Source organism: Colletotrichum phormii (assembly GCF_030913505.1).
Source record: "Colletotrichum phormii strain CBS 102054 chromosome Unknown BDP81scaffold_1, whole genome shotgun sequence".
NCBI classification, from domain to species: domain Eukaryota; kingdom Fungi; phylum Ascomycota; class Sordariomycetes; order Glomerellales; family Glomerellaceae; genus Colletotrichum; species Colletotrichum phormii.
In genome coordinates, this window is record NW_026851443.1 from 4,231,297 (window position 1) to 4,255,820 (window position 24,524).

Below are 24,524 nucleotides of genomic sequence, written 5' to 3' on the forward strand. Positions count from 1 at the left end.
CAAGGTGGGATGGCGGGGTTCTCGGCGGAATTTCCGGTGGTTCCTAACGCGCAGAGCTAGGACGGAATTCGGAGAGACTTCCGCTGCAGCGCTGGCTGGTGTACTCCACTAAAGTTGTTTTCTTGTAAGGGCCGCCCTCGTGTAAAACATTGACAACGGCTGCTTTCCATCATGACGCAATGATATGGATCAATACCTGGCATTCGAATGTGTCTTACGAGGATCGGGCCTTGCGCTTACAATTCTGTTGCTTATAATCCTGTCGTAGGACATAGTTAAAATCGATACTGCCCGCAGTAACGGTTATGTCCGTTCCCAGATCGCAAAGGGCCCCCAAATGCAGACAGAGTTGGCCCAGGCAGCTAAATCTTCTTTCTTATCAAGTTTTATTTACTGAAGCAATCTAAATTAATCATGTCATGAAACAAAAGACTCTTTGTCAATTACCTTTTTACAGTATCTATCAGATTCCATGTACTGTATGGAGTCTTACCTTGTTCCGTCGGCTTCTTCGGTAACTTAGCAGAACAGTAAGTAGTAGCCGACTGTGAAAGGCGAAGTTCAAACGCCTTCTTAGAACACGCGACGAACTCATGCGAAGAATTTGGAGAGTAACTCCAAATGATCACCATATTGACGCGAAATAAGCAAGCCAAGATTGAATGGTTTACTGATGAGGCGTCGATAGATTTGTGCAAGAATGGGGTTGTAGTAGTGTATCATCTGAGCAACCTCAACTGTGAAAGAGGGCCCGAAGATAAGGTACAGTGAGGTGCCACGTATCTCAATACCGAAGTTACATAATAGTGGACGCCTAGGTCGACCATCTTCAACAGCGAAAAAAGACCGTCTGCATCTCGCACAAATTTCCAAAGGACTACACAAAACATCGAAAAGTCCACTGCTGCAATATGAGTTTCACCTGCGACTATTTTGTTGTGATTTGGAGAGTCCATTCAGTCGAGGATGTACATGTTGTATTATGACAGGAATATTTGCAGGCACCGTCGGTACTCAGAGGATGCTCAAGCTGTTCGAAAAGTACAACATCAAGACGGCGTGATTTATTCCTGGTCACAGCCTCGAAACGTTTCCAGATGATATGGCCGCTGTCAGAGATGCGGGACATGAGATTGGCCTGCATGGCTACTCACACTAGAACCCGACCGACATGACGATTGAGCAACAACGAGATGTACTAGACAAGACTTACAGGATGCTGACCGACTTCTGCGGCGGCAAACCACCAAGAGGAAGTGTCGCACCTTGGTATGACTGTACCCCATGCTTTGATCGAACATGCGGTCCCTGACTAGCATCTAGGTGGGAGACCAGTGCGGAAGGCGCTCGGCTTCTCCTCGATTACGGCATCGACTACGACCACAGCATGGCACATCACGACTGCCAGGCCTACTTCCTCAACACAGGTGAATCCTGGACCAAGATCGATTACTCTCAAAAGGCTGAGACCTGGATGAAACCCCTCGTTCGGGGCAAGGACACGGGACTAGTCGAAATCCCATCCAATTGGTACATCGACGACCTGCCCCCGATGATATTCATCAAGTCGGCACCTAACAGCCACGGTTTCGTCAATGCGCGCGACGTTGAAGATATCTGGCGTGATCACTTCGACTACTTTTATCGCGAGTACGACGAATTCATCTTCCCCACCTCATGTCATCCAGATGTCTCTGGGAGACCGCATGCTATCTTAATGCACGAAAGGTATGATATTTGTATTTTTTTGTTCTGCTTTACTGCTGATTGCTCGGGCGTGAAAGGTATGATATATATATGTCGCAAAAACGACGCCGTTAATTGCGGGCAGCAATTAACGCCATATATACCCTACGACAATATATCATTCGGCTTTGAAGAGAATTTGACGGCTTATCGATTACTGACGACTTCGTAGGCTGATTGAACACTTCAAGAGCCATGAAGGTGTTGAACTTGTGACGATGGCTGAGATGGCCGATGAGTTTAGACTCAAGAACACGCCGGCTCCAGGAGCGTTGATGCCCGCCGCACCTGGCTTGATGCTGCGGAAGTAGTGTTTCTTTAACTTATGTTGAGTCAACTTGATTCACATTCCGATCTTTCCTTCTCAATTTTATGTATTATGAAGCGGCTAGGCTGCTGCGAGTTCTGCAAGCTGGGTGCGTAGGAGTAATGTTGTAGGGATGTTTAAGGGTTGATAATGGGTACTGTGTATCATTTGGAATAACGATGCTGTCTTTTTCAATGGTTGAACATTGCGTTGAATTCGGTTGATCGGGGCAAAGCAAACCGAGCGCTTGTTCAGATATACGAGGGTCCTCCTCATTGCAAATCGTGGACACATCACTCCATTGATCTCTTTAGGCCAAATGTCCCAACCCACCTAAAACGCGGGTTAGACGTTTTTACTTTGCTTCTTTGCACTCTGTCATCAACGAGATCGTTTCGAAGCCAAGTACCTATCCTCAGAAAATGAGTCTTTCGACATCGTTTGCGGCGGACTCCGCATGGCCGCTGTGGGACACTGAACCCATTGACGGGGCATTCGAACTCGACCTTCCACAAGGAACTATCGATCAAGGAGTCGTCAAAGCAGTCTCAAGACCATGGGTGTTTGGCTACAAACCGACAACGAAGCCCAACGGGCGCGCGGTGCTCATTCTGGGTGGCGGCGGTTACATTGAGCTCATGGTGGGACGTGAAGGTGTCGCCGTCGCACGCTGGCTCGCTTCCCTTGGTTTCGAGGCCTTCGTACTTGTGCACCGATTCCCGACAGCCGAAACAGGGCCTCAAGCTCCAGTCGACGATGCCAGACAGGCGTTGCGTCTGATCGAAGAGAAGAAGGCGGCGCCGGCGGGTTTAGCATTGTGCGGCCTGTCCTCTGGCGGACACCTTGCGTCCGCGCTGTTGGCCGAGTACCCGGTATCGTGGGCGTCTTCTTCCGGGGCACCGGTGCCGAAACCGGAGTTTGCCATCATCGGATACGGACCTATCTCTACCAATGCTAAGGGGCATACCATCGTTCCCAACAAGGCGCCTCTCGACCCGCCGGCGAAACAGGAGCTTTACGACGTTGTCATCCCCGATCAGCAGATATCGCGCCCGGCCCCGCCGACTTTCATCGTGTATTCTGCTAGCGATCCCGTGGTGCCTGTAGTGAACGCATACCGGCTTGCGCAGGGGTTGCAAGCAGCGGATGGATCTATCGAGCTCCACGTTTTTGCTGACGCGCCCCACGGCTTTGCTTTGGACACGGAAGGATTGCCGGTTTCGAAATGGCCCTCTCTGGCTGAGGCGTGGTTACGGCAGAGAGGATATCTGGCATAATTGAGTGAGAGACAGTACAATACCAACCTCTAGAGTCTATTTAGACTGTTACCTCCTTATTGTATCGTGAAGTTTGCGGGAGATCAAACCGCGGTGAGACGAATATTTGATAAACTCAATGGGTGTGTACTGTAATTAGTGACCCCCGCCGCTAAACGAAGTTGCATCAGGCACCCAATAACACCCTAACCACCAGCCATCGAAGGATCATGCAGTCATCTTTAAGCGCCCGTTACGCGCCTACCAGTCGTGCCAGTTTGGAACTGGCACCAGAAAGAATAGGAGCTGAAGCCAGAGTGTCGGAAACTAATGCAAGGCTCCCGGGGCTTGCCCCTAGGTTGACACACATCTAACCAGGTTCTTTCGGTAGTGAGGCTTTATAGGCCCATGGTCATATTGAATTACCAGCCTTGGTTAGATTCCTGGCTCGGAGAAGCATGAGCTGCACTATTTATCTAGATAAGTCTCGACTTCGCCCGTCTATAACAGGCGATCGCAGAATTGTTGATGTCACTTGACGAAACCAGTCTTCGGCACTCTTGACGGTGCAATGTCTTTCCAGGATCGTCATTAAAGGAGAAACAACACCCTCAGAGAAAAGCCTTCCGCTTCCATTCATTTCATGGCAGGACCTGATCTTCCGCTGCTTTCAAGATGGCGCCGAGGTCGGAGTATTCGCAGTCTTCGACGAACACCCGCGGTCTTTTTGATGAGGATTTTACGGAGAACAACAAGAATGCTTTCGTTGTCGGAACACATCCACTTCTCCAACGGGACGTTGAGCTTGATAGCTTCCTAGGGAAGACATCCATCGGCAGCGAGGACAGAAGCGCAGAGGATACGTCCAATCACGCAGCAGCTTGGTGTCCAGCATGGCTTCGATCAGGGACATTGTTAGCTTTCACCGCTTTGTTTCTTCTCTTCGGCGTTTCCCTCCTTGCGATGTTTCAGTTCTCCCAGCAGAATAATGGTTTGGTCACCACACGGCAGAGCTTCGTTTATTTGTGGCGGTTTGGCCCAACTGCAAGTAAGTGAAACCAGTGAAGACTTTGTGTTCCGAAATGTTAATGTTCAATCTTCAAGTCCTCACTCTGTTGTCCATCTTTTGGTCTAGAGTTGAATTGCAGGCCATCCGATACATGCCTTGGATCGCTTACCGCGACAACCCATCGATCGGCAAGGATGGATGCTCCCTCGACTATACGGCCATGTTGTCGCCCTCGATTCTTTATCAATCCTTGCGGAGAAGACACTTTCTTGTCTTCATCATCGCTGTGGTGTCTCTTCTCATGAAGATCCAGATTATTCTTGCCCCTAGCTTATACAGCCTGGTCAGCTTCCAGGCTGAGCAGCCCGTCGAGGTTCGTGTGCTCAACTCATTCAACGTCAGCACTCCAGCGATGTCAAACAGAGAGACGAGTGCATACTACATTGCAAAGGCACTGCAGAATTTTGAAATGAAGCTACCATTTGGCGTCACCAAGAAGGGAGCTTATCAGACATTCTCGTTTCGTCAGGGCTCTGGACGAGGGACAGAAACAGAACCGATCACAGTTACTGTCGATGGGTACTTTGCAGAGATGCAATGCCTGAAGCTTAGGAACTACTCGCATACCGACCTCAAGGAAACAGGTCCTGCCAGAAGCTACTATGCTTTCAACGCCAGTCTTTTGTTCGATGGTTGTGATCAGCCAGTTCCAGTCACCACCGATCGAATGATGTGGATCAATTCCAGTCCTAATGAGACGACATTACAGAGCAGTTGGAACGTCAACAACCTACTTGATAAGCCAAAGCCCTGCTCAAATCTGCCGCAACAAAACAACCAATCTTTGTACTACGCAACTCGTATCGGGCCGTCAGCAGAGAACACATCAAATCCCGCTGTTCTCAATTTCGCGGCGACTTTGTGCTCCTCAACGGCCTGGGTAACCCCAGTGGAGATAGTCGACGACGGTGTGAGCCCGAATATGACGGCAATACCGGGCGGATCCAGAACAACAGTCAACGCGGATCTGTGGTCCATGCTGGGGAGGTCCATCCCCGAAACAGCTGGTCTTTGGGGCGGCTCGGGGACCGGTATGATTTTTGGACCGATCATTACAGGTTTCCAGTTCAACGGAAAGGGAACGAACAATGACACTGACCCATCACTGTTCACCAATGATGTTCTTTATGACGCGGTCATGAACACAAGCAGCATCTTGGCCCCTTTGATTGGCCACTACCGTCTACGAGAAGAAGGTGTTTCCCAAACGACTGGGAAAACAATCGTCACCATCGAAAGACTGGTCATCAACCAGTGGGTTTCACTGTTGATGACAGCGCTGTTCTTCCTACTTGCTACCCTGACCTTGGTCGTCCTACTTCGCTACAGGAACAGGATGTCAGTATGGTATAGGGATCCCGCTACAATTCTCGGCAACATGCTTTTTTTCCGAGATAACATGGGTCTGTCGAACAATAGCATGGACTCTCAGTTGCGTAACTTTGATAACGAATGGAGCTCTTGCGAGTTTACCCCTTTAGTACTGAGGACATGGACACGAGTGCCGATCTCTATCCTGGTTCTTGGGATAATCGGTGGACTGTACTACACCTTGAGCATTTCCGAAACACAAGAAGGGCTTGCCTATATAGATGCTGATGGTTACCTGCATCTGCTTTGGACATCAGTCCCAGCGCTGGTAATGCTTTGTGTGGCTTTGTACGTCGGCTGCTGCGACTCCGCATATCGAGGTTTAGCGACACTTTCATGCCTGTCTCTGAGACCGTCCAGCGCGCGACTGCTTGATATGTCGTTCCTCGATATGATGGGACTGAGGGCATTATACTGGTCTATCCGAAAGCGTGTCTGGGCAGTCACGCTGTCACAATTGCTCAACTTCCTCTGCGGGTTTCTTACAACTCTAGCTTCGGTTATGTTTACCGTTGACCCGGTTCCTAGCTCCACGAATATTCAGCTACGACAGATAACATGGTTCGGATCCCGCCAGATGACGTTAAAGAATGCTGGGTCCTTCACAGCCACGCGAGATTCGTTGAGCAGCCTAGTTCTGCGCAAGGGCGATGGCGCTCTAACCTACCCGCGGAACACCTACGATGATCTCGTGTTTCCGATCCTTGACGGACTGCAAGGAACAGAGGTTTCCCCAAACATTTCTATCCAGCTCAGTGTTCCGGCTGCCAAGCTGGCTCCGATTTGCGCCAAGTTGCCTGCCAGCACCTACAACATCACGTTCCGGAACTACACCGAGGAGGACAAGTTCTTCGACGTCCATATGGTTGAGTCGTTTGAATGCCCCAACGGAAATCGAGCGCAGCTTCCGGGCATTATCTCTATGAGTGCCGCTACGAACCGGCTCGGCCGTTCATACTTCTCGGACATCCTCGAATCACCGGGAAATACGTATTCTATCAACGGCCTTTGTAAACTTGGGCTGAACATGAGCGCTCCTGACTACATATACTCCCCATTTCGGTTTCAGACTTACGTTTGGGGAGAGTTTAACAAAGAAAAAAACGATCTCGATCACCTTTCTATCTGGAGATGTAACTACACCTGGGTTGAGGTGAGCACCAAGGTGTCATTATCCATGGAGTCAGACAGTATATACATACTCGACCCTGAAAGACCGCCGGAACCCGATTTATCAGCGACGAAGCTCTGGGATCCTCCATTTGACGTCCCTCACTTCGACTATCAATTCATCAACTTCCAAGCGGGTGATGCGTTCCCAGCCGTTAGCCTCAACGAACCGCTCGCTGGATCAATGCAAAGGCAATTCACGGTCTTGATGGAGCCATACGGTCAACTACCACTCAGCGCATTGGGTGATCCTAGTCAGGAAAGCAACGTTCTCGATGGCCTCAAACATAACTTGGGGTTCATTGGTGCTCAACTCGCAAACTTAGAGAATCGCTTTAGCGTCACTGAGAGTTCCAGAAATCGCCCTCCACCGTCTGACGGTCTCCCATCGCTTCAAGCAATTGTTGTGGACAGAAGCAAACGTCGCTTGGTCCAGAACCCCACAATCACATACATATTGATGGCAGTACTGGGCTTAGTGGCTCTGGTCAACATCCTGGCGGTACTCTCCGCTGCTACGAGATACCTTAGCGGAAGACCGTGGTTATTTGATATGGAGGTGAAAGGTTTGGCACCTGATGGTTTCCATAGCATGACGTCCATGGTCGCACTGCTTCATGGCTCGAATGCCCCAAGCCACCTACCACAGAGTATTCATCTGCTATCAAAGGGCGACCTCTATAGTCGCATAGATGATTTGAGCTTCCAAATGGGTTGGTTTCAGAGGGCCCTAGATCAAGCTAGATACTTCACTATTGGGGTATTAGGTGACGAAGAATTCATGTACATGGGTAAGGAAATGAGCATAAAGGGTGCAATATGAAGGCCTTAGTATGTCGAGGGGGAAAAGACGAGACTGAACCTTGGAAGAGCTTAGTGCGTGAGTAACTGGTATGACGGAGGAAACTTCATCTTAGTAGAGTGTGTGTGTGTGTTACTTAACGCCATGGCGGCAAGGGCGCAGCCGCCCTTGCGGCAGACCTCCCGGGGGGTATGTGGCGTGGAGAGCCGCAGGCTCGGACTATCTACTCTAACGTACATATCTCCTCATGACGTCCTCCAAGTCTTACCCTTGGGCTACTCTGCGTTCTATCCGTCCCTAGTTCCCGCTGGTTCCCTAGTTCCGTTATATACATTTTATCCCTTAATAGGGATGCTTCTTTAATAGAGACCTAGGCCATAGCCTTGTCCCTAATACCGCGGGCAGATCTTCTGGAAGAAGTCTGTTACGCGTAGGAAGGCCTGGAAGCCTTGAAAGTCGGTGATTAGCCCCTTAAAGTACCGCTCGAGCGATCCCATAGGTCCTATGGGCTCTTGCGGACCAGAAGGGTAGAGGGTAGGCCACCGTTGCCTCCTCGCTAAAGTCCTTGGGCAGTAAACTAGGTGGTCTACTTCCTTTACCTCCCCACAGGAGCAGGTAAGCAGTGCTTCTGTATGGCTGAATCGTTCATGATACTTTTCAAAGTCTCCATGCCCTGAGCGGGCTGCTAGGAGGTGATGAAGGGTAGCCCGCGGTAGGGCTAATTCAGGGGGACAGGTGAGGGTGGCCTTTAGTCCTAGTTGTGTATATCGGGCTTTTGCCTCCTGCTTCCACCATTGTGCGTGCTGGCCGTATAGGCGCTTCCGATAAAGCCGCTTAATGCCTGATTAGGTGGCTCGTTGACCCCGTGGGACTGGGACCGTTGTGCCTTCTTTAGCTAGCTGGTCTGCCTCCTCGTTGCCTTGTATCCCCTGGTGCCCTGGGGTCCAGTGGGTTGTATATTATGTATCATGGCAGCCTCCCTAATCTCGAGGAACGCCTCCTGCGAAGACTCTGGGACGTTACCACGTATCCCCTGGATAACGCTAGTGTTTTCGATGCAGATATGAATAGGTTGGCCCTGGGAGGTCAGGAGGGCCCGCCGGAGCCCTGCCCTCTCATCTTAGTAGAGGTTGACAAATTGCAACACCCAGCACAGGAACCCAGGACATTTCGGTATCGCATCTTAACAAAGAGAAAGGCCTACGAAAGAAATAAGTAATCGAGCTCCTGGAACACTTCTTGTTCAGACGATCTGTGATCAGGGTTTTATGGCATTGTGAGAGCATATCTCAACCGCCCAGTCTTCCGGCCAACAGTTACTCGTGATATGATATGTTTTGAATTTTCCGGCCTCCATGAGCAGATTGGACTATTGTTTCTTGTAGTTGCCAGTGATTGCCTTCCATCACCGTGCCGTGCCTGTCACCGGCGATCAATGCGAACGGATTGACCCCTACGGCAGCACGGCATCGGCCCGCACATACTGCTGCCGTTTTCGGTATCGGATTTTCATATTTCAGCATTTCTTTCGTCCCATCTTCATCACTGATGCGAATGGATTACTCATTTTGGTCAGTGTTCAACAGGGAACTGCTGCTGTCGGCCTGCCATCTAGCTTGTGTCAGCCTCGGTCACACGTCAATTGAAAGCTTACTGGTTTCCCATTTCTACAGATTTTGAAACACCACACGAAACCATGCGAGCTCCGGCACCCTAATACTAATACTGTTCAGCCCCAATTACCTCCTCATGTAAGGGATTCTTTGTGTGCCAGATCCTTGTTCTGTGCTGTAGCGGTGATTTGTATTTGTTGGTGTGGACTCATGTCAGAACTGCAATCCCAAAGTATCGCCGCTGGATATTTGTCCATTTACATTGTCGTGGAAGCACCGACATCTCAATTTCTTTCACACCTCTCATCCTTCACATCAGTAGTAATCTGGTCAGTTCTCGAAGTCAGACATTTGCGCGTGCTGGCCACAATCTCCGAACTACTTACTACTCGCGCCATTCATCATCATCGGAACGCCTATTCACTACCGTCAAGATGGCGATTCCGGAACAGGGCATGGTTATGATCGTGGTGGGGGCGATATTGATGTTCCTCAACACCTTCTTCGTCGGTCTACGAATGTATACTCGGATCTTTATCACGAAGCATGTCCGACCCAATGACTATCTACTACTCACGGCTCTGGTTCGTATCCCAACTCGCAGTGTATGGATTCGTCTTGTCTAACGCGATGTTCACAGGCCGCATTTGGAGCTCTCTATGCTCTCTTGATTTTAGGCGTCCAGGGTGGAATCGGCGGCAGCATCCTTCAGGCGACACTACCCGGGATCGCTAGCGCTCTCAAAGTACTTTTTTTCCTGGAAATCATCTACGTTGTTCTTACTTCCGCAATGAAAGGGAGCATTGCTTTGACCTTCATTCGGCTGTCGCGTTCGAGGATCCTGACTAAACTGTTTTGGGTATCAATTGGCTTGGACGTGGCCATCAGCCTTGCCTTCATCATCTATTTGTTGGTCCAGTGCCAGCCGATTGACTTCGCATGGAGAATGCTGGATGCGGATGCAAGGGGACACTGCCTTCCACTCACTGGTCAGCTCTATATGGGATATGCGCTGTCTATTGTGACGGCAACTCTGGATGGTCTTTTGATGATTTCACCGTGGCTCATGATGAGAGGCCGCAACCTGAACTCAAGATTGAAGATGTACATCTACGGCATCTTCGGACTGGGAATTCTGTAAGTTCTATCTCGAGGGGCTCATGAAGCCGTTGCTAACAAGAATGCTAGCGCAACGATTGCGAATATCATCCGCCTTGTGGCACTGGTCAAACTCAAGGGATCGAAGGACCAACTTGGTATGTCGTGATGTCTCCAGTCTGGTTGATGTAAACTAACTGTGATCACAGTCGACGCAGCCCCCGTATTCAACTGGTCTGCCATCGAGGTCAGCATCGGTATCATCATTGCTGGATTGATCGAACTTGGCCCGCTTGCCGCCAAGTACAACATCAAGGGCTTCGAGTCCTACGTCGGCGACGACACCGAGATGCTTACAAAGCCAATCACTCACGAGTCAAGGGTGGACGATTATGAAATGGAAACACGAAAGATGTAATAATGAGACGAGTACAGTACAGGGTGCGCAGAGAGCAAGCGACGGGGTGATGATGGAAAGTCTCAAGGCAGTATTCTCTGTTGTTGTTGTTGTTGTTGTTGTTGTTGTTGTTCTATTTAACGCCATGGCGGCAAGGGCGCAGCCGCCCTTGCGGCAGACCTCCCGGAGGGTATGTGGCGTGAAGGGTCGCAGGCTCTAGCTATATACTATATAGTACACGCCGTATCCTGACGTCCTCCAAGTCTTGCTCGTGAGCTACTATGTGTTCTATCCATCCCTAGTTCCCACTGGTGCCCTAGTTCCGTTATAACCATCTGGTTTCTTAATAGAGGTAGTTTGTCGTTTGGAGGATAGGTTATGACCTATCTCCTAGTACCGCGGGCAGATCTTCTGGAAGAAGTCTGTCACGCAGAGGAAGGCCTGGAAGCCTTCAGAGTCAGTGATTAGCCCCTTGAAGTAGCGATCGAGGGAGCAGTATTCTCTGGCAGAATACCTTTTGACCGCCATACTCAAAAATAGGATGCAGACCCATTGAAGGCAGTACTTGACTTCTAACTAACGATTACATCTTACCATGGTCTTAATAATGATATAATTCCAAACCTTCCCGCCTTGATATGTGGATGATACACACGTTTCTCAATGGCATCAGTTCAACGAAATTCAAGAGTCAAAGTGCTTCGGTCTGTTCCCGCTACCGCTTTTTGAAAGGCTTTCACTCAAGAATTTTACTTGATACAAATACTTGGCTGATTCCTAACTCAAACTAGTTAGGCTGGAAAAAAGTCGCCCACACACCAATCATTAGGGTGCACAGTAATCCGTCACACGGTATGAAGAGCACTAGGCACGCCTTTTTCTCTTTTCATGTCCAGCTAAAACCGGAGGTTCTAGGCAGGCACAATCAATACTGGGAGATGATTGGCAAAATCAACGAGCGACGGATGCGGCGCGGAGCAAGGCTGTGTTGTCAGACGATTGGGGGGCGGGGCGATTTGTGAAGACTCACACCGGAGACACTCCCAAAAAGGAATTTCCTTCTCCTCTGGATGCATCAAGCCGATAAAGTCGTAGGATCGCCAATAAGGAGTCTCTCCACCACATCCAAATGTCCCATCTCGTCACTCTCGTCTCCCGTTAGTTTGTTAGTTTCTCAAAAGTTAACAAGTATTAGCCCAGTAGGGCTGACATTGCCCAAAATGGCGTCAAGATACATGGCTGTGAAATGGCCGTATGACCTCGAAAAGAGGCAGCATCAAGGCGGAAGGATTGGCCCCCAGAGCCAGCCCGACCGAAAATGGAAGATGGCGGACAATAACGTTCCCCTTGAGGCCATATAAATCAAAGAGCACTCTCGCTTCCTGTTCGACTTGCAATGATACTAGGCCTCGGAAACCAATCTGTTCTTTCACACAAAGAGGTCACTTTTGCTCAGTCTTGCTGTCAGACTGCCCCTTGATTGATACGTATTGTGTCACAATTTCTTAGGAACCTTGAGTCTTCTCTCTGCAATGCGTAACTACGAAAAGCTCACGAGAGACGAAGATCTCGAATCGGCAAAAGACGAACGTCTTCTATATGAAGATGAAGTCCTGCCCGTTCACTTCATAGACCAAGCGGCAATTATTCGCAAGATCGTCTTCAACTACACCTTTCGCTACGATAAAGTACTCGACGCAAGAAAGTTTCACGAATGTCTGGTCCAACTTGTGCATACGCCTGGGTGGCGTAAAGTTGGAGGTCGTCTACGAGCCAATGTAAGTCATGATGTTCAACTTTAACACCAAAAAGCCGTTTTCTTGCCAGTGCTGACTATTGCGTAGAGCGAGGGAAAGCTCGAGATCCATGTACCACGCATTTTCAACGAGGCACGTCCGGCTGTGAGATTTTCTCACGTCGATCACCTCAACACCAACATCGATTCCCATCCTCTTGCATCGAGACTTCCCAAACCAACCGGCTCTACGCCATCTATACAGGAGGGTAGCCATGCCTTCAAGTCTTTCGCTGCGCCCGTTGATCTGCCTAAGAGCACCGACCATTACTTGAAGAGCGACGAGCCCTTGTTGTGTCTTCAGGTTACATCTTTTGCAGACTCTACACTAGTAGGGCTCACCTATCCGCACTCGCTCGCCGATGCCATAGGCATATCAGAGTTGCTCAAAGCATGGTCAAACATCATAGTGGGCAAGAGCTATTTGGTGAAGCCTCTCCAGGGCACTTATCGAGACGTGCTTGACAGCGCAGGGACAAACCTCGACAAGGAAGCCTCGCAGAGAAAGTTCGCTCTAGAAAGTCAGCAAACCCGTGGCTTGGCTTTGATTTCATTCATTGCCCGATATGTATGGGATATCGCGACTCGTCGGACAGTGCAGTCCCGACACATCTATCTGCCCGCCAACTATCTGAGGCATCTGCGCCAAGGAGTCGAGCAGGAGCTCAAGGAAACACATGGAGGGGTAGCCCCTTTCGTCAGCGACGGGGATCTCATCACAGCTTGGGGTTCTAGGTTTGTTATGTCGTCACGACCATGGAAGAGGTGCAGTGCAGTAATATGCAACGTGTTCGATATCCGACGGCGTTTGGAGAACACGTTTGCTCCCGAAGGCCCTTACCTACAAAACATGATCCTGCCAGCAACAACTGTCCTGTCCAGACAGGAGGCTGCCAGCGCCACGACGGCACAGATTGCTCAACATCTGCGCCAAGCAATCACAGAGCAGACCGGCGACGTGCAGACCCGAAGTCTCCTGCGTCTCGCACGTAAGTGGTTCGCAGCTCTAGGCACGATGCCCTTATTTGCGCGGTGGGACTCCCGAGTGATTGCCTGCTCCAACTGGACCAAGGCAAGATTCTTGGACGCCGCAGATATCAGCTCTGCTGCCTCGGGCGACGTTGGCGAAGACAATCCCTGCACTGGAGTGGTGGGGAACTCTGCGGCGGATGCGGCGCAAGATCATGTCAGACCAGTCATGTTCTGGGGCGCCACCATGAACGCAGATGACAAGACGCGCGATGCTTTTATGATCTACGGCAAGGACGGATCTGGAAATTACTGGGTTCAGGGGTTTTTGAGAAAGGAAAGCTGGGCACTGATTGAGGAGGAATTTCAACGCTTCGGAAAGGAGTCGAAGGAATCTATCTGACTTGGGTCATATCTTATCGGCGTGAGACTGAGCCACTGTAAGATACGAGCTGGCAGGAAAATGTACTAAATAATTCCATGTAACCACCCTGCTCAAATCTTGTTGCTCAAGTTTCGCTCTTCCCGTCATTATTAGGGCTGCATATGCAGGACATGACTGACATTTGGAGGCGACAACAACGACATGCCAAGTCCTCGGAATCAACATAGGAAGAGAGAACTATGTGCCAGAATAACATCGCAACTGGCCCGGCTGAAGATAAGAAGCGCTGCCAACAGTTGCATAACTGCACGTGGGCGGCATAGCTACGGACGTAAACACGGCCGTAAGGCGCCTTCGACCCTTGAGGCTCCAATGAGCTCATAGCCCCCACGCGCTGTTCCCATGACCAGAAAATTAAGGGAAATTCGAATGTTCACTTTCGGGAAGCAAGTCGCCCGCCGACATTGGCATTTCCAAAATGTGAGCAAGCCACCAGACGCCTCCAAAATCCAACGGGGCCACATGCAACTATCTTTGCCAAGCACTCTGGCAGCCTGTCTTTAGCAGCTTGGGTGTCCTGTACAGAACTCTGGCATGGGTTATTGGGCTGGCCTCGCACGGCAGTATCATGGAAGGTTTTCTCACAACGAGGACTACGTTTACACACTCACCTTCAGCGCCGTGTTGATGCATCGTCTGAGGATACGGCTCGGCCTGCTTGGCTTCACAGAAAAGCAAAAGATTGCTGCTCACCACTTCTGGCGGGATATGGGTCCTCTATTCCAGGTCGAAGGCAAAGGCACTGTGGAGGACTACCCAGCAGACTTCGATGGGTGTATCGCTTTCTGCGAGGCGTATGAGAATACTCCCCGAGAGTATAATGAAAAAGCTCGATATATCGGTCTCTCTATCTTCAACCTCTTTGCCTATCGATATTTTCCCCCTGGCTTGCGATGGTTCGGCATGGCGTTTCCTCGGACGCTGTCTCTGCCAACGACGCTGAGCGCATTCCGTATCGAGCCGACCAACCCCGTGCTAGCAGCCATCATCATCTTCATCGTTAGAACAGTGTTCCTTGTCACGGAGGTTTTGTTCCCCGATCCCAAAATTCCATTCTTCGAAAGGTTGGAGACGCTCCCAGAGATGGAGGCACGAAAGCGAAAAGAGGAGACTAGGGCCTTGGACAAGTCCTATGAGCAGTTCATCATGTCTCAATTGAGTGGCCCTGGCTGTCCGTTTAGCGCAAAATTGCAATAGTTATCCCAAATTGAGAACTTCATACCAAAGATCAGTTTGGCAGAAACAATGAGTTTGACGTTACTTCTCTATCATCTACCAAAGAACAATGGCCATCTAAGCTTCGCTCTAAGGCTTTATTGTCTCCTTCTCGAGCCAATCTCGCCATCCTTGGTCGGCAAGAATATGTCTAACTCTAGCTTCAAGCCATTCTGTATTTCCCCAGAAGCCCCAAGAGGCTTGGAAGCGGCACCAATCTACCAAGGCAGTCTCCCAGTGACGCATAAACTGATCCCAATCATAATCATCGGGTCCCTTCTCTGGTGGTTTATGGCTCAGGAGGGTGGTCCGATACTGCTCCAGGATAGCTCTCTCACCCTTGTCCATGGCCAACTGATCCGGTATATCTTCGTAGTGGGTGAGCATCTCAACGGGTACCGAACAGGTGAACAGCTTGGCAAGATCGCAGCTGCCAACCCCCAGTCCGGCGTACTGGAAGTCGAAGAAAGCCACCTTGTCGCCAGCTTCAGTTGTGAAGAGGTTTTCGGACTTGACGTCGCCGTGGATGTATGTCTCAAAGGGCCTGCCGGATGGTGTGAGGAAGCCGGCAACTAGCTCGGCAATTGAGGAAGATGAGCCCTCGACGGGGTCGCAGAATGCCGAAGACCATTCGGAATAGTCGTCTCGGCATAGCGATCCGTATTCCTTCCGTCTGGTAGCGAGGTATGTGTAACCTCCATTCAGCCACATCTTGGGCTCGGCGACACCATTACCAGCCTCCCTTCGTTTCGCCTCTTCAAGCGGGGGTAGCACAAATTGCCCAAGGTCATCTGGCAACGATGCCCAAGAGCTGCTGTGATACTTCGCCAGCCAGTCCAGCGCAGCATTGACCTGCTTGCGGTTGAGAACCAGTCTCTTTTCACCAGCTACAGGAAACTCGGGTCGCAGGTCCGTGATGATGGTGGCAGTGAGACCTTCAAGTTCTTCCTTGCGGGGTTTGCTCTCCATGTCTAGAGTGGAAGCGAGGCACTTTGCGACAGCGACGTCATCTGATAGCCTTGGTGCTATCTCTTGATAGAAATATTGCTCGACCTCGTAGCTCAACATCTTGCGCAGGTGGCCCTCGTCTGTTCCCTTTGCGCGTGGCGGTGAGATGAGCTTGATGATGAGGCGATATGTTCCATCCTCTTCTGAGTGTATCGGGAGCGGCTTTTGGTCCGAGTTGGCGGCACCATTGGTGTCGGCAAGCTTTGCAGTCAGGGCACAAATGTGGCCGTAGCCTGCCCAAAGCGATTGAAGCTCGGTGAGGGAGATGAGTTCGAGACCCAGCCATGAGAGCATGATTTCGGCGACGCGACGAGGCTGCTGGAGAGACGCCATGGTGATGGATAGCGTGGCCGCTGCAAGTACAAGTTGAGTGTTATCGATGTTGATCCCCGAGAATGGTGCCTGAGCGATGAGATGAGTGAAGTTGGATGAGAGTTGATGAGATTGAGTGAGCGCCACGTCCATTTCGAGAATGTTTCTCAGGTGGGTCCCGACGACTTCGCTCAGTCTCAAGCTGCCATGAGGTGTGAGAGAAGTCTGCAATAGCTACGCGAGTATCCGGATTTTAGAAAGATAGAAAGCTTGATTCGGAAACATAAATCCAGAAGCAGAATTCTCGACTCGTCAGCGCAGCTGAAAGTGAATTATCGATCACCTAATATCTCATGCAAGTCCTGGCTCGGCCTTCATCAGCCGTACGTAAACCATACTATCACAGCTGGCGCCACCTGCGGGGGACCCTGGGTGAAAATCCGAGCACAATCATCGTCATCGTAAACTTGCTCACTCCCACGACCTCACCATAAAAAGCTACCGTTCACCGGTCAAGGCATCATACTGGGAAGAACAGTCGGAAAGCGCACAACGCGTGCTAGTCTGATATACGGAGTAATCTCAACAATCTGCCTCTGGGCCATCAAGGTGTCTTGCAGCCCCACCGGAAGAGATTCCTACTAAAGGGCCAAGGCGGACTTCAAGACGCGGTCGAGACCTCTCGTTTCAAAGCAAGCCTTCGATAGAACATCATCTAAAGAAAATCAGTTTGTATTTCATACCAAAGAAATGGGCCGAACGCAACCATCAGTTGGGCAGCCACCGGCGGCATTTCGGAAAGCAGCCCGAGCCAAGAAGGCCAAGGTCACCTTGAACCAGCTGATTCCGTCGCTCCTCCCTACGCACCCACGGGCTCGTCGTGGAATCGACTCAACTGAGCTTATCACTGAGCCAAAGCCAGCGGCAAAAGAGACCCGACCCCTCAAGACAGAAGGCGCTGATGTTCCGGAGACCAATGGGGCACTTCATATCAGACTTCAAGTAGCCGACACTCTCACAGCCGCTCACGCGTTAGTGACCAAGAACGCTGGGCCAGGTCGTCCGGTAGACGTAAGCAACAAGGAAACACGGGTCGCAATTCTCAACATGGCCTCACCTCTCACGCCCGGTGGTGGCTTCGTCAACGGGGCCGGTAGTCAGGAAGAGTCGTTATGCATGCGGACTACGCTGCTGCTATCTCTTAAAGACGAGTACTACCGTCTGCCGGAGCTCGGTGCTGTTTACACCCCAGATGTATTGGTTTTCCGAGATGAAGATGCGGACGACGTGTTGGAGAAAAAAGATCGTTGGTTCATGGATTGCGTCAGCGCTGCCATGTTGCGGAATCCGGAAATTGAGCGAGACGAGGACACTGGCTTCAGCCACTACGTGCAAGAAAAGGATAGACAACTCATCCTGGAAAAAATGAAGATTGTGCTGCGGATATGCCAGCAAAAAGGTATCAAGAAGATCGTGCTCGGTGCTTGGGGATGTGGCGCCTACGGAAATCCAGTCGCCGAAGTGGCCAAGGCGTGGAAGAAGGCACTGCTACCGAAAAACGACGGAAAAGAGAAAAGAAAGGGGCACAAGAAGACGTGGAGCGGGATCGAAGAAGTCGTCTTCGCCATCAAAGATACTGGCATGGCCGACGCCTTCGAAGAGGCTTTCGGAAAGGGCATTGAGAGAGACGTAGAAGCTGAGGTGGATGAATCCGATGAGGAGATTGATATCGCTCAAAAGAATAAGGAGGAGCTTCAAGCAAGGATTGCCGAGTTAAAGCAGCGCATCGATGCCACACCAAATCCGCAAGTCAAGACGGGTCTCAACTCAATTCTTGCTGGATTAATAAGCCAAATGCCTGCTGATTCAGAAGATAGCACCGACGACGACGAAGATGAGGAAGAGGGAGCAGAGGATGACAGCGGCGACAGCGACACAGATTCTGAGCAAGCATAGATCTAGGGATAATGACTGGATGATCTAGTAACTGAAATCATTATTCTCCTTTCAGGGCATGTTGAGTGCTGGTTTTCAGAGAGCATAGATTGGACATTGACCCTACGCAAACGTCGGATCAGGGCCGAGGTGTCATCCGCCATGGGCCCGGAAAGATTCTGCGACCAGCCTCAATTCTAATCGATTTTCACAACCTCGAGCAGAAGCCCCCCTCCCCCTGCTGAATAGTTTTGCCGGTATAGCCGATGAACCGATAACCTAGTCCCGGCCGAGGCCAATATGGCCAAGTACAAGGCGGTTGTGATCGGATGTCTGATTTCGTTATCTGGTTTGGTTAATGTGGCACTTTTCCCCCCAGCTCCCGCCAGCCCGACTACTTTTGACGATGTATTTCTCTTGAGAGCACTACCAGCGTCATGAACATGACGAACCTGGAAACGGTTCAAGAACTAAGTTGGGATTGCGTTCTCACTTGCATGGGGTTGTTCCCGGTAATCATGAATGGACCTGAACAACCTCTGGAGCCCTTTTTTGTCCTTGGTTGTCTAGGAGTCAACATATGTCACGACTTCGTAAACCGAAAGGAACTAAATGGAAACTTGGTAATCTGCAAATCTTCGCCATGCAACTTCTTATTGACAACTATAGTCTCTAGAGCCTAGCTCAGGTCACGATTTCTAGCATAGATCCTTCATCTTCTACAAGTTGTGAACGGTGCTGTTCCTGGTCCACCTACGGAACGTCTTTCCGTAGTAGTAAAAGATTGCTCCACAAGCACAGAAAAACACGGTCAACGCCATGTTGGTCATGAAGGCCGGTATAAAACTGTTCACGTCAGTATATGGCATCGGCCCAGCAAGAGTGACTTGACTAACCCTGCCTCGATCGTCCAAGGGGTGATGAATTTGCCCATGCCGTATCACCAAACGTTCTTATTAACCGTGATGGCAACCATAAGAGGACCAGTCACTGGCTTGTAGTAGTACAGTAGTCAGCGAAAAGGGCTTCATCCTTTTTTACAACTCTCTGATCTCTTTCCGCACGGACATCCAAAGTTCTTGGCGCTTACACAGTACGATTTGTTATCATATCATTTGAAGTACATCCAACAGTCCAAATAGGCTGACCCCACTTGCAGTTCTGTTTGGCTTCTATTCACAGAAAATCCACTTGTGCATAGGTCCCGCTGTAATGCACGTATTGCACCGGATTACGATTCATAGATGCTGGTCTGGGGGAAGGGCGTGTATTGGCTCAGTAATGATTATTATGGCTCTACTGTAAGTAGTATGTAAGATAGTCTTAAGCGTGTCTAGCGCCTCTTCAGATGTCCCTTCAATGTCTTCCATTTGGCTTTCAGCCCTCGTCCTGGCTTCTGTACGCGAAGCGAAACATCCATCTCTTGTATAACAAGCTGTAATGAGCCTATTTTCTCAGACAAATATGTACACCGTTCGTTCTGTGACCCTCGTACGGATAAGAAGCCGTTCTGTGCTTTTGAGTAGTATGAGATAGCTTTGCTATTCTCGCCAAGCATCTCAAACAAAGAGCCGAGATTTTGAAGTGCGTTCAAGGCAGGAATATAGGTCTTTATGGCGTCTGCTCCAAGTGCCTTCTCGTAGCCTTGAAGAGCCCGCTGGTACATGGGCTCGGCCTCCTTAAGTCGGTCCTGGTCCAAGTAGAGGTTGCCTAGATTACCGACCGTCAAGAGTGTTGACGTGTGGTCTGGCCCTAGTGCCTTCTCCTTGCCTTGAAGAGCCCGCTCGTACATCGCCTCGGCCTCCTTAAGTCGGCCCTGGTCCGAGTAGAGGATGCCTAGATTGTGGACCGTCGAGAGTGTTGACGTGTGGTCTGGCCCTAGTGCCTTCTCGTTGCCTTGAAGAGCCCGCTCGTACATCGCCTCGGCCTCCTTAAGTCGGCCCTGGTCCGAGTAGAGGATGCCTAGATTGTGGACCGTCGAGAGTGTTGACGTGTGGTCTGGCCCTAGTGCCTTCTCCTTGCCTTGAAGAGCCCGCTCGTACATCGCCTCGGCCTCCTTGAGTCGGCCCTGGTCTTTGTAGAGGTTGCCTAGATTACCGACCGTCAAGAGTGTTGACGTGTGGTCTGGTCCCCATGCCTTCTCGTTGCCTTGAAGAGCCCGCTCGTACATCGCCTCGGCCTCTTTGAGTCGGCCCTGTTTGGAGTAGAGAATGCCTAGACATTCGACTGAGTCGAGTGTCGATGTGTGGTCTGGCCCTAGTGCCTTCTCCTTGCCTTGAAGAGCCCGCTCGTACATCGCCTCGGCCTCTTTGAGTCGACCCTGGTCCGAGTAGAGGATGCCTAGTTCGTGAAACATCCATGCATCTTTTTCCTCCGCCGCATCTGTCGCTATCTTTGTAATGCATCGGTCTGAATGTTGTAAAAGTCGTCTTTGTACTATCCAATACTCTTGCTGCTCGTTGCTTGGGACATGTGATGCTATACACCTCAATGCTGTCCAAGCCATCTCCTCGTCGACTCCTGTGTTCAGCACATGTATTATCCACGCATGGACACATCCATGCACACTGTATCCTCGGGACTCTCCCTTAGTCTCTTTTATAGTAAGGTCCGCCTCTACTAGTCCATGTTCGCAAAGAAGTCTCATTATTGTGTTGAAGATCAAGTTGTCTTTCGTTATGTCTTGTAGCCAAACCGGCCCCTCTGAACCCATATCCTGCAGCAGTTCGTACCATAGGTCCTCGTTATCGAAGTATGCCCAAAGTCGAAGGAGGGTAGCTGCACCTCTGCTTTGCTGCTGAATGAGGTTGAATGAGATACCCCACGTCGAGTACAACGCTTGATCGTAATCCAGAAGCTGTGGACTCTCTCTCTGTAATCGCAGCCATGATTCGTCGTACAGCCGGAGATACTCAGCGCAGCTCGTCGACACTTGGTTGAGGTACGCTCCAGCCGTCGAAAGGGCAAGCGGAAGGCCGTCAAGTCGCCGCGCAAGCGTATAAGCATCAGGATCTATTTCGATGAATCAGCCCCATTTACGCTGCTCGCTCGAAACACTTACTCTGGCTCAGATGGGCACGATTGGATGTTGACTCCAGTATAGCCAAGCTGTCATTGACGTCGCCTAGCTTACTCAGCCGGATCAACTGCCCGAGTTTCACTGTTGAGGATCGGGTTGTGACGATGATGGCGCCGTGGTCGGTTTCAGGGAAGTACGGACGGATATCGTACGCCTTTGAATATGCTGCCTCCGGTTGGCTTATGTTGCCAGATGCAGTCCCACCCTGCTCCGCAACAGATTGGGCACTTTGACCCGCACCGCCGCGGCGATCAAATCTGACATCGTCGTAGTTATCGTAGACAACGAGCCAGCGGTCGTTCCTCGCTTCACCCAGCCATCGCTTGACTGCTTCCGTCGTCTCGTCAAGGTCCTGATTTATCATGACATTCTGTACATATGCCACAGTCGGGTGTTCCCGCAAGATTCGCTGCGCCGCTTGTTGTAAGCTTTGCTTCAGTGATGTCTCGTCCCTTGCGTTCAGCCAAAGCATGGCCGAGTAGTCGTTGCGATGCCGCTTCGTATACTCTATCGATAACTGAGTTTTTCCCATGCCACCTAGACCCTGCAGCACGGCGGTGCGGCGCTCACCCGTCCATTTCAGCGCCTCATGCAGACATCCAAGTTCGTCGTCTCTACCAACGAAGCGACTCACCCCTACAACGCCTGACAAAACAGGGGCAAGCGTATACATGGTAGGAGTAGGGTCGGCTAAATTAACATCAGTCAGCATGCGTTAGCAGCAGCTAAGGGCTTAGGATTTGGTCACGTACAGATTGTCCTGGGAATCCTGCAAACGTAGCGCTCCATCAGCGCCTTTGTCGCTGAGGCCGCCATTGCAGCGGCGAAGTCCTGCCATAACTTGTTTTTGTGACTGTCGGCGTAGTCACATACCCCCTTAACAATAACACACGGGATCTCCTCCCAAACGCCCGCCCCCTCCATCTCAAAGGCAATAATGTTATGCTCTTGAGCAACCCTGTCCCGGTGTTCGCCTGATTTCATCACCGTATCACCTGAGCCGATGCGCCCAACATGTATTCGCGACTCGAACATCGTAGACTCCAGTCGTGTTCTTACTACTTGATGTGCAACATCGCATCCAAGCTGGTCGCACGACGCTTTAATCGCTTCGTCACACGCAGTAGATTCGCTACAGCCACAGCCTAGCTGATCTCGGTGTCTGTGAAGATAATCCGGCTTGAAAAGTGAGTCCTCTTCGGCTGCAGGACGGTCGTAGTAGATTCGGTCTTGTGCGTTAATGGCCATCTGTTGGACTTGCGTGAGGACTTTGGTGATCCGGCGCTGTAAGTCGTTCCGGCCATGTTGCGTCTCGTAGGTGGTGAGAAAAGAACGCACGTCTTTGTTGAGTCGGCTCAGGTTGTCTTCAACACCGTCTTTCCTGCGAAACTTGCCAGGGTATTGTCGGCCTAGGTCATACTGCACGATGCTTTTGCCGATCACCACGTCCCCAAGCAGCACCTCATGATCGGTCCCCGGGCTAGGCACTCCCCCACAGATCCCAGTCAAGAAGGCTACCTCCAGCCCAACATAGATGGACCGGAGCCGGACTACCTCGTTGGCTGCGCTGACTTTTCCCATGTTAGGGAGAAGAACCAAAACAACATAATGAACTCCAATCAACCCCAGCGTGTGATTGTTGTATTGCCTGGGCGCGGGCCCGCGCCCATCTCTATCATCGTTCCATATCTCGTCGAAAGCCTGGATGACGGCATCGTATTCGCGGGGCAGTGCGCATATCACGGCGATACGGAAGTCCTCGAAACGGCGTGGTTGAGGGTAGCTCGTCATCGCAAGTTGTCGAATGCAAGTGAATGTCGGGCCTCGTCGGGGTCGGGGTGTATCATATCATGTCGTCGTCAAAACTTGTTTTTTCTTGCGACAACGTGTTCATGCTCTGCTTTCGAGAGCTGGGAGTTATGAGGCCGGAGATCGTCGTTCTCCTTGCTGACGGAGAGGAGGAGTTGGCATCCTAATCGACAGCCTTGTGCGGCGTAGCAGTATCGCTGACAAATCAACCTCATGACTTGTGACTGCCAAGTGTGCAGAAGACTTCATCGCGTGTAATGAGCTTAAACAACAATGACGGTAAACAGTAGCTATCGGGTAAGTTGGGCGATGGTCCTTACGACGTGGAAAGGCCTGCGGTTGGAGGGGCTGAAGCATCGGTAATATTAAATGTTTAATGGGAAAGCCATCCAAAGAAACGGACAGCGGAAATACTCCTAGCCGTAAGAACGTTCATCCGATGCTCAATTGCGCTACTCTATTTGGCCTTAGTTTAAGTGAACCAAAGCAGCAGAATTAATCCTCCAACGGAGGGCGTTACATTCGCATCGAATCTTCTAGAAGCTGACCTTAAGTCGGTTTCTGAACTATGGATCTGTTGTCAACCCTCCTGTCTGCAACACACATCTTCCTGCCAGCCATGGCGCCTAATCTTACAGCCTCGCAGCATTTCTTTATCCGTGATATAATTCTTAATAGGTCGCTCAGTAATGCCTAGATGGCTCGCTTCGTCGGGTGCTGCATCGTAATTTATCAAACATCTAGATGGCTGATATTGGCGGAGATGTTTCTATCCTGAATGTGAGCCAAACTTGGATGAAGGGCCTCGTCGGCTTAGCACGATCCACAGGACAAAGGCCGTTCTCTACTTTAATAATCTAGGCCAGGGCCAGGTCATCCGAAGTGGGCTGTTTGGCAAAATCAGACCCTAGCCTGATGACAAGGGAGCCAATTTAAGCTCCTGTCGTGCACGGACCCAGTTGGCAAGAGACCTATGGCTTGGGATACCTGCTAGAAGAGATAGATGTTGCTGATTCTACGATCCAGTAATCCAGACTCACAACTAGCGCAAGATTTTGAGTATGGTCAGGCTAGGTAGAAGTCAGGTAAGCCATCGGCTGGGTCACGTAACATCAAGCAGTTCGCCAC

At 50.7% G+C, this 24,524-nt stretch overlaps 10 protein-coding genes across 10 annotated transcripts; 7 read left to right on the plus strand and 3 right to left on the minus strand.

Annotated features, from left to right (window-relative positions):
- Nucleotides 1-1,171: 1,171 nt before the first annotated feature.
- BDP81DRAFT_389139 (uncharacterized protein) lies at nucleotides 1,172-2,057 on the plus strand (the record flags this gene model as incomplete). Its single annotated transcript, XM_060587222.1, has 3 exons — nucleotides 1,172-1,269; nucleotides 1,324-1,650; nucleotides 1,919-2,057. 3 exons carry the CDS (start codon nucleotides 1,172-1,174, stop codon nucleotides 2,055-2,057), a joined length of 564 nt encoding a protein of 187 aa, XP_060452393.1.
- Nucleotides 2,058-2,367: 310 nt separating this feature from the next.
- On the plus strand, nucleotides 2,368-3,402 carry BDP81DRAFT_414670 (Alpha/Beta hydrolase protein). The gene is made up of 2 exons (XM_060589384.1): nucleotides 2,368-2,386; nucleotides 2,463-3,402. Exons 1-2 carry the CDS (start codon nucleotides 2,373-2,375, stop codon nucleotides 3,328-3,330), a joined length of 882 nt encoding a protein of 293 aa, XP_060452394.1. The 5' UTR covers nucleotides 2,368-2,372; the 3' UTR covers nucleotides 3,331-3,402.
- A 459-nt stretch (nucleotides 3,403-3,861) lies between these two features.
- BDP81DRAFT_20203 (uncharacterized protein) lies at nucleotides 3,862-7,767 on the plus strand. The gene is made up of 2 exons (XM_060582552.1): nucleotides 3,862-4,357; nucleotides 4,414-7,767. Exons 1-2 carry the CDS (start codon nucleotides 3,985-3,987, stop codon nucleotides 7,740-7,742), a joined length of 3,702 nt encoding a protein of 1,233 aa, XP_060452395.1. The 5' UTR covers nucleotides 3,862-3,984; the 3' UTR covers nucleotides 7,743-7,767.
- Nucleotides 7,768-9,768: 2,001 nt separating this feature from the next.
- BDP81DRAFT_306981 (uncharacterized protein) lies at nucleotides 9,769-10,850 on the plus strand (the record flags this gene model as incomplete). The annotated part of the gene is made up of 4 exons (XM_060583325.1): nucleotides 9,769-9,918; nucleotides 9,975-10,471; nucleotides 10,523-10,590; nucleotides 10,642-10,850. 4 exons carry the CDS (start codon nucleotides 9,769-9,771, stop codon nucleotides 10,848-10,850), a joined length of 924 nt encoding a protein of 307 aa, XP_060452396.1.
- A 1,131-nt stretch (nucleotides 10,851-11,981) lies between these two features.
- On the plus strand, nucleotides 11,982-14,272 carry BDP81DRAFT_414675 (uncharacterized protein). The gene is made up of 2 exons (XM_060589385.1): nucleotides 11,982-12,607; nucleotides 12,674-14,272. The coding sequence occupies exons 1-2, from the start codon at nucleotides 12,362-12,364 to the stop codon at nucleotides 13,994-13,996; spliced, it is 1,569 nt and encodes a 522-aa protein (XP_060452397.1). The 5' UTR covers nucleotides 11,982-12,361; the 3' UTR covers nucleotides 13,997-14,272.
- A 300-nt stretch (nucleotides 14,273-14,572) lies between these two features.
- BDP81DRAFT_306177 (uncharacterized protein) lies at nucleotides 14,573-15,235 on the plus strand (the record flags this gene model as incomplete). The annotated part of the gene is made up of 1 exon (XM_060583250.1): nucleotides 14,573-15,235. One exon carries the CDS (start codon nucleotides 14,573-14,575, stop codon nucleotides 15,233-15,235), a length of 663 nt encoding a protein of 220 aa, XP_060452398.1.
- A 54-nt stretch (nucleotides 15,236-15,289) lies between these two features.
- On the minus strand, nucleotides 15,290-17,082 carry BDP81DRAFT_20228 (phosphotransferase). The gene has a single exon (XM_060582554.1). The coding sequence runs from the start codon at nucleotides 16,724-16,726 to the stop codon at nucleotides 15,344-15,346; it is 1,383 nt and encodes a 460-aa protein (XP_060452399.1). The 5' UTR covers nucleotides 16,727-17,082; the 3' UTR covers nucleotides 15,290-15,343.
- Nucleotide 17,083: 1 nt separating this feature from the next.
- Nucleotides 17,084-18,728, plus strand: BDP81DRAFT_414677 (uncharacterized protein). Its single transcript, XM_060589386.1, has one exon. The coding sequence runs from the start codon at nucleotides 17,324-17,326 to the stop codon at nucleotides 18,527-18,529; it is 1,206 nt and encodes a 401-aa protein (XP_060452400.1). The 5' UTR covers nucleotides 17,084-17,323; the 3' UTR covers nucleotides 18,530-18,728.
- Nucleotides 18,729-19,131: 403 nt separating this feature from the next.
- BDP81DRAFT_414678 (uncharacterized protein) lies at nucleotides 19,132-19,448 on the minus strand. The gene is made up of 2 exons (XM_060589387.1): nucleotides 19,405-19,448; nucleotides 19,132-19,354 (listed from the first exon to the last, which is right to left on the minus strand). The coding sequence occupies exons 1-2, from the start codon at nucleotides 19,440-19,442 to the stop codon at nucleotides 19,228-19,230; spliced, it is 165 nt and encodes a 54-aa protein (XP_060452401.1). The 5' UTR covers nucleotides 19,443-19,448; the 3' UTR covers nucleotides 19,132-19,227.
- A 219-nt stretch (nucleotides 19,449-19,667) lies between these two features.
- BDP81DRAFT_364381 (uncharacterized protein) lies at nucleotides 19,668-22,823 on the minus strand. Its single transcript, XM_060586488.1, has 4 exons — nucleotides 22,340-22,823; nucleotides 21,828-22,277; nucleotides 21,570-21,752; nucleotides 19,668-21,520 (listed from the first exon to the last, which is right to left on the minus strand). The coding sequence occupies exons 1-4, from the start codon at nucleotides 22,620-22,622 to the stop codon at nucleotides 19,842-19,844; spliced, it is 2,595 nt and encodes an 864-aa protein (XP_060452402.1). The 5' UTR covers nucleotides 22,623-22,823; the 3' UTR covers nucleotides 19,668-19,841.
- Nucleotides 22,824-24,524: the final 1,701 nt, after the last annotated feature.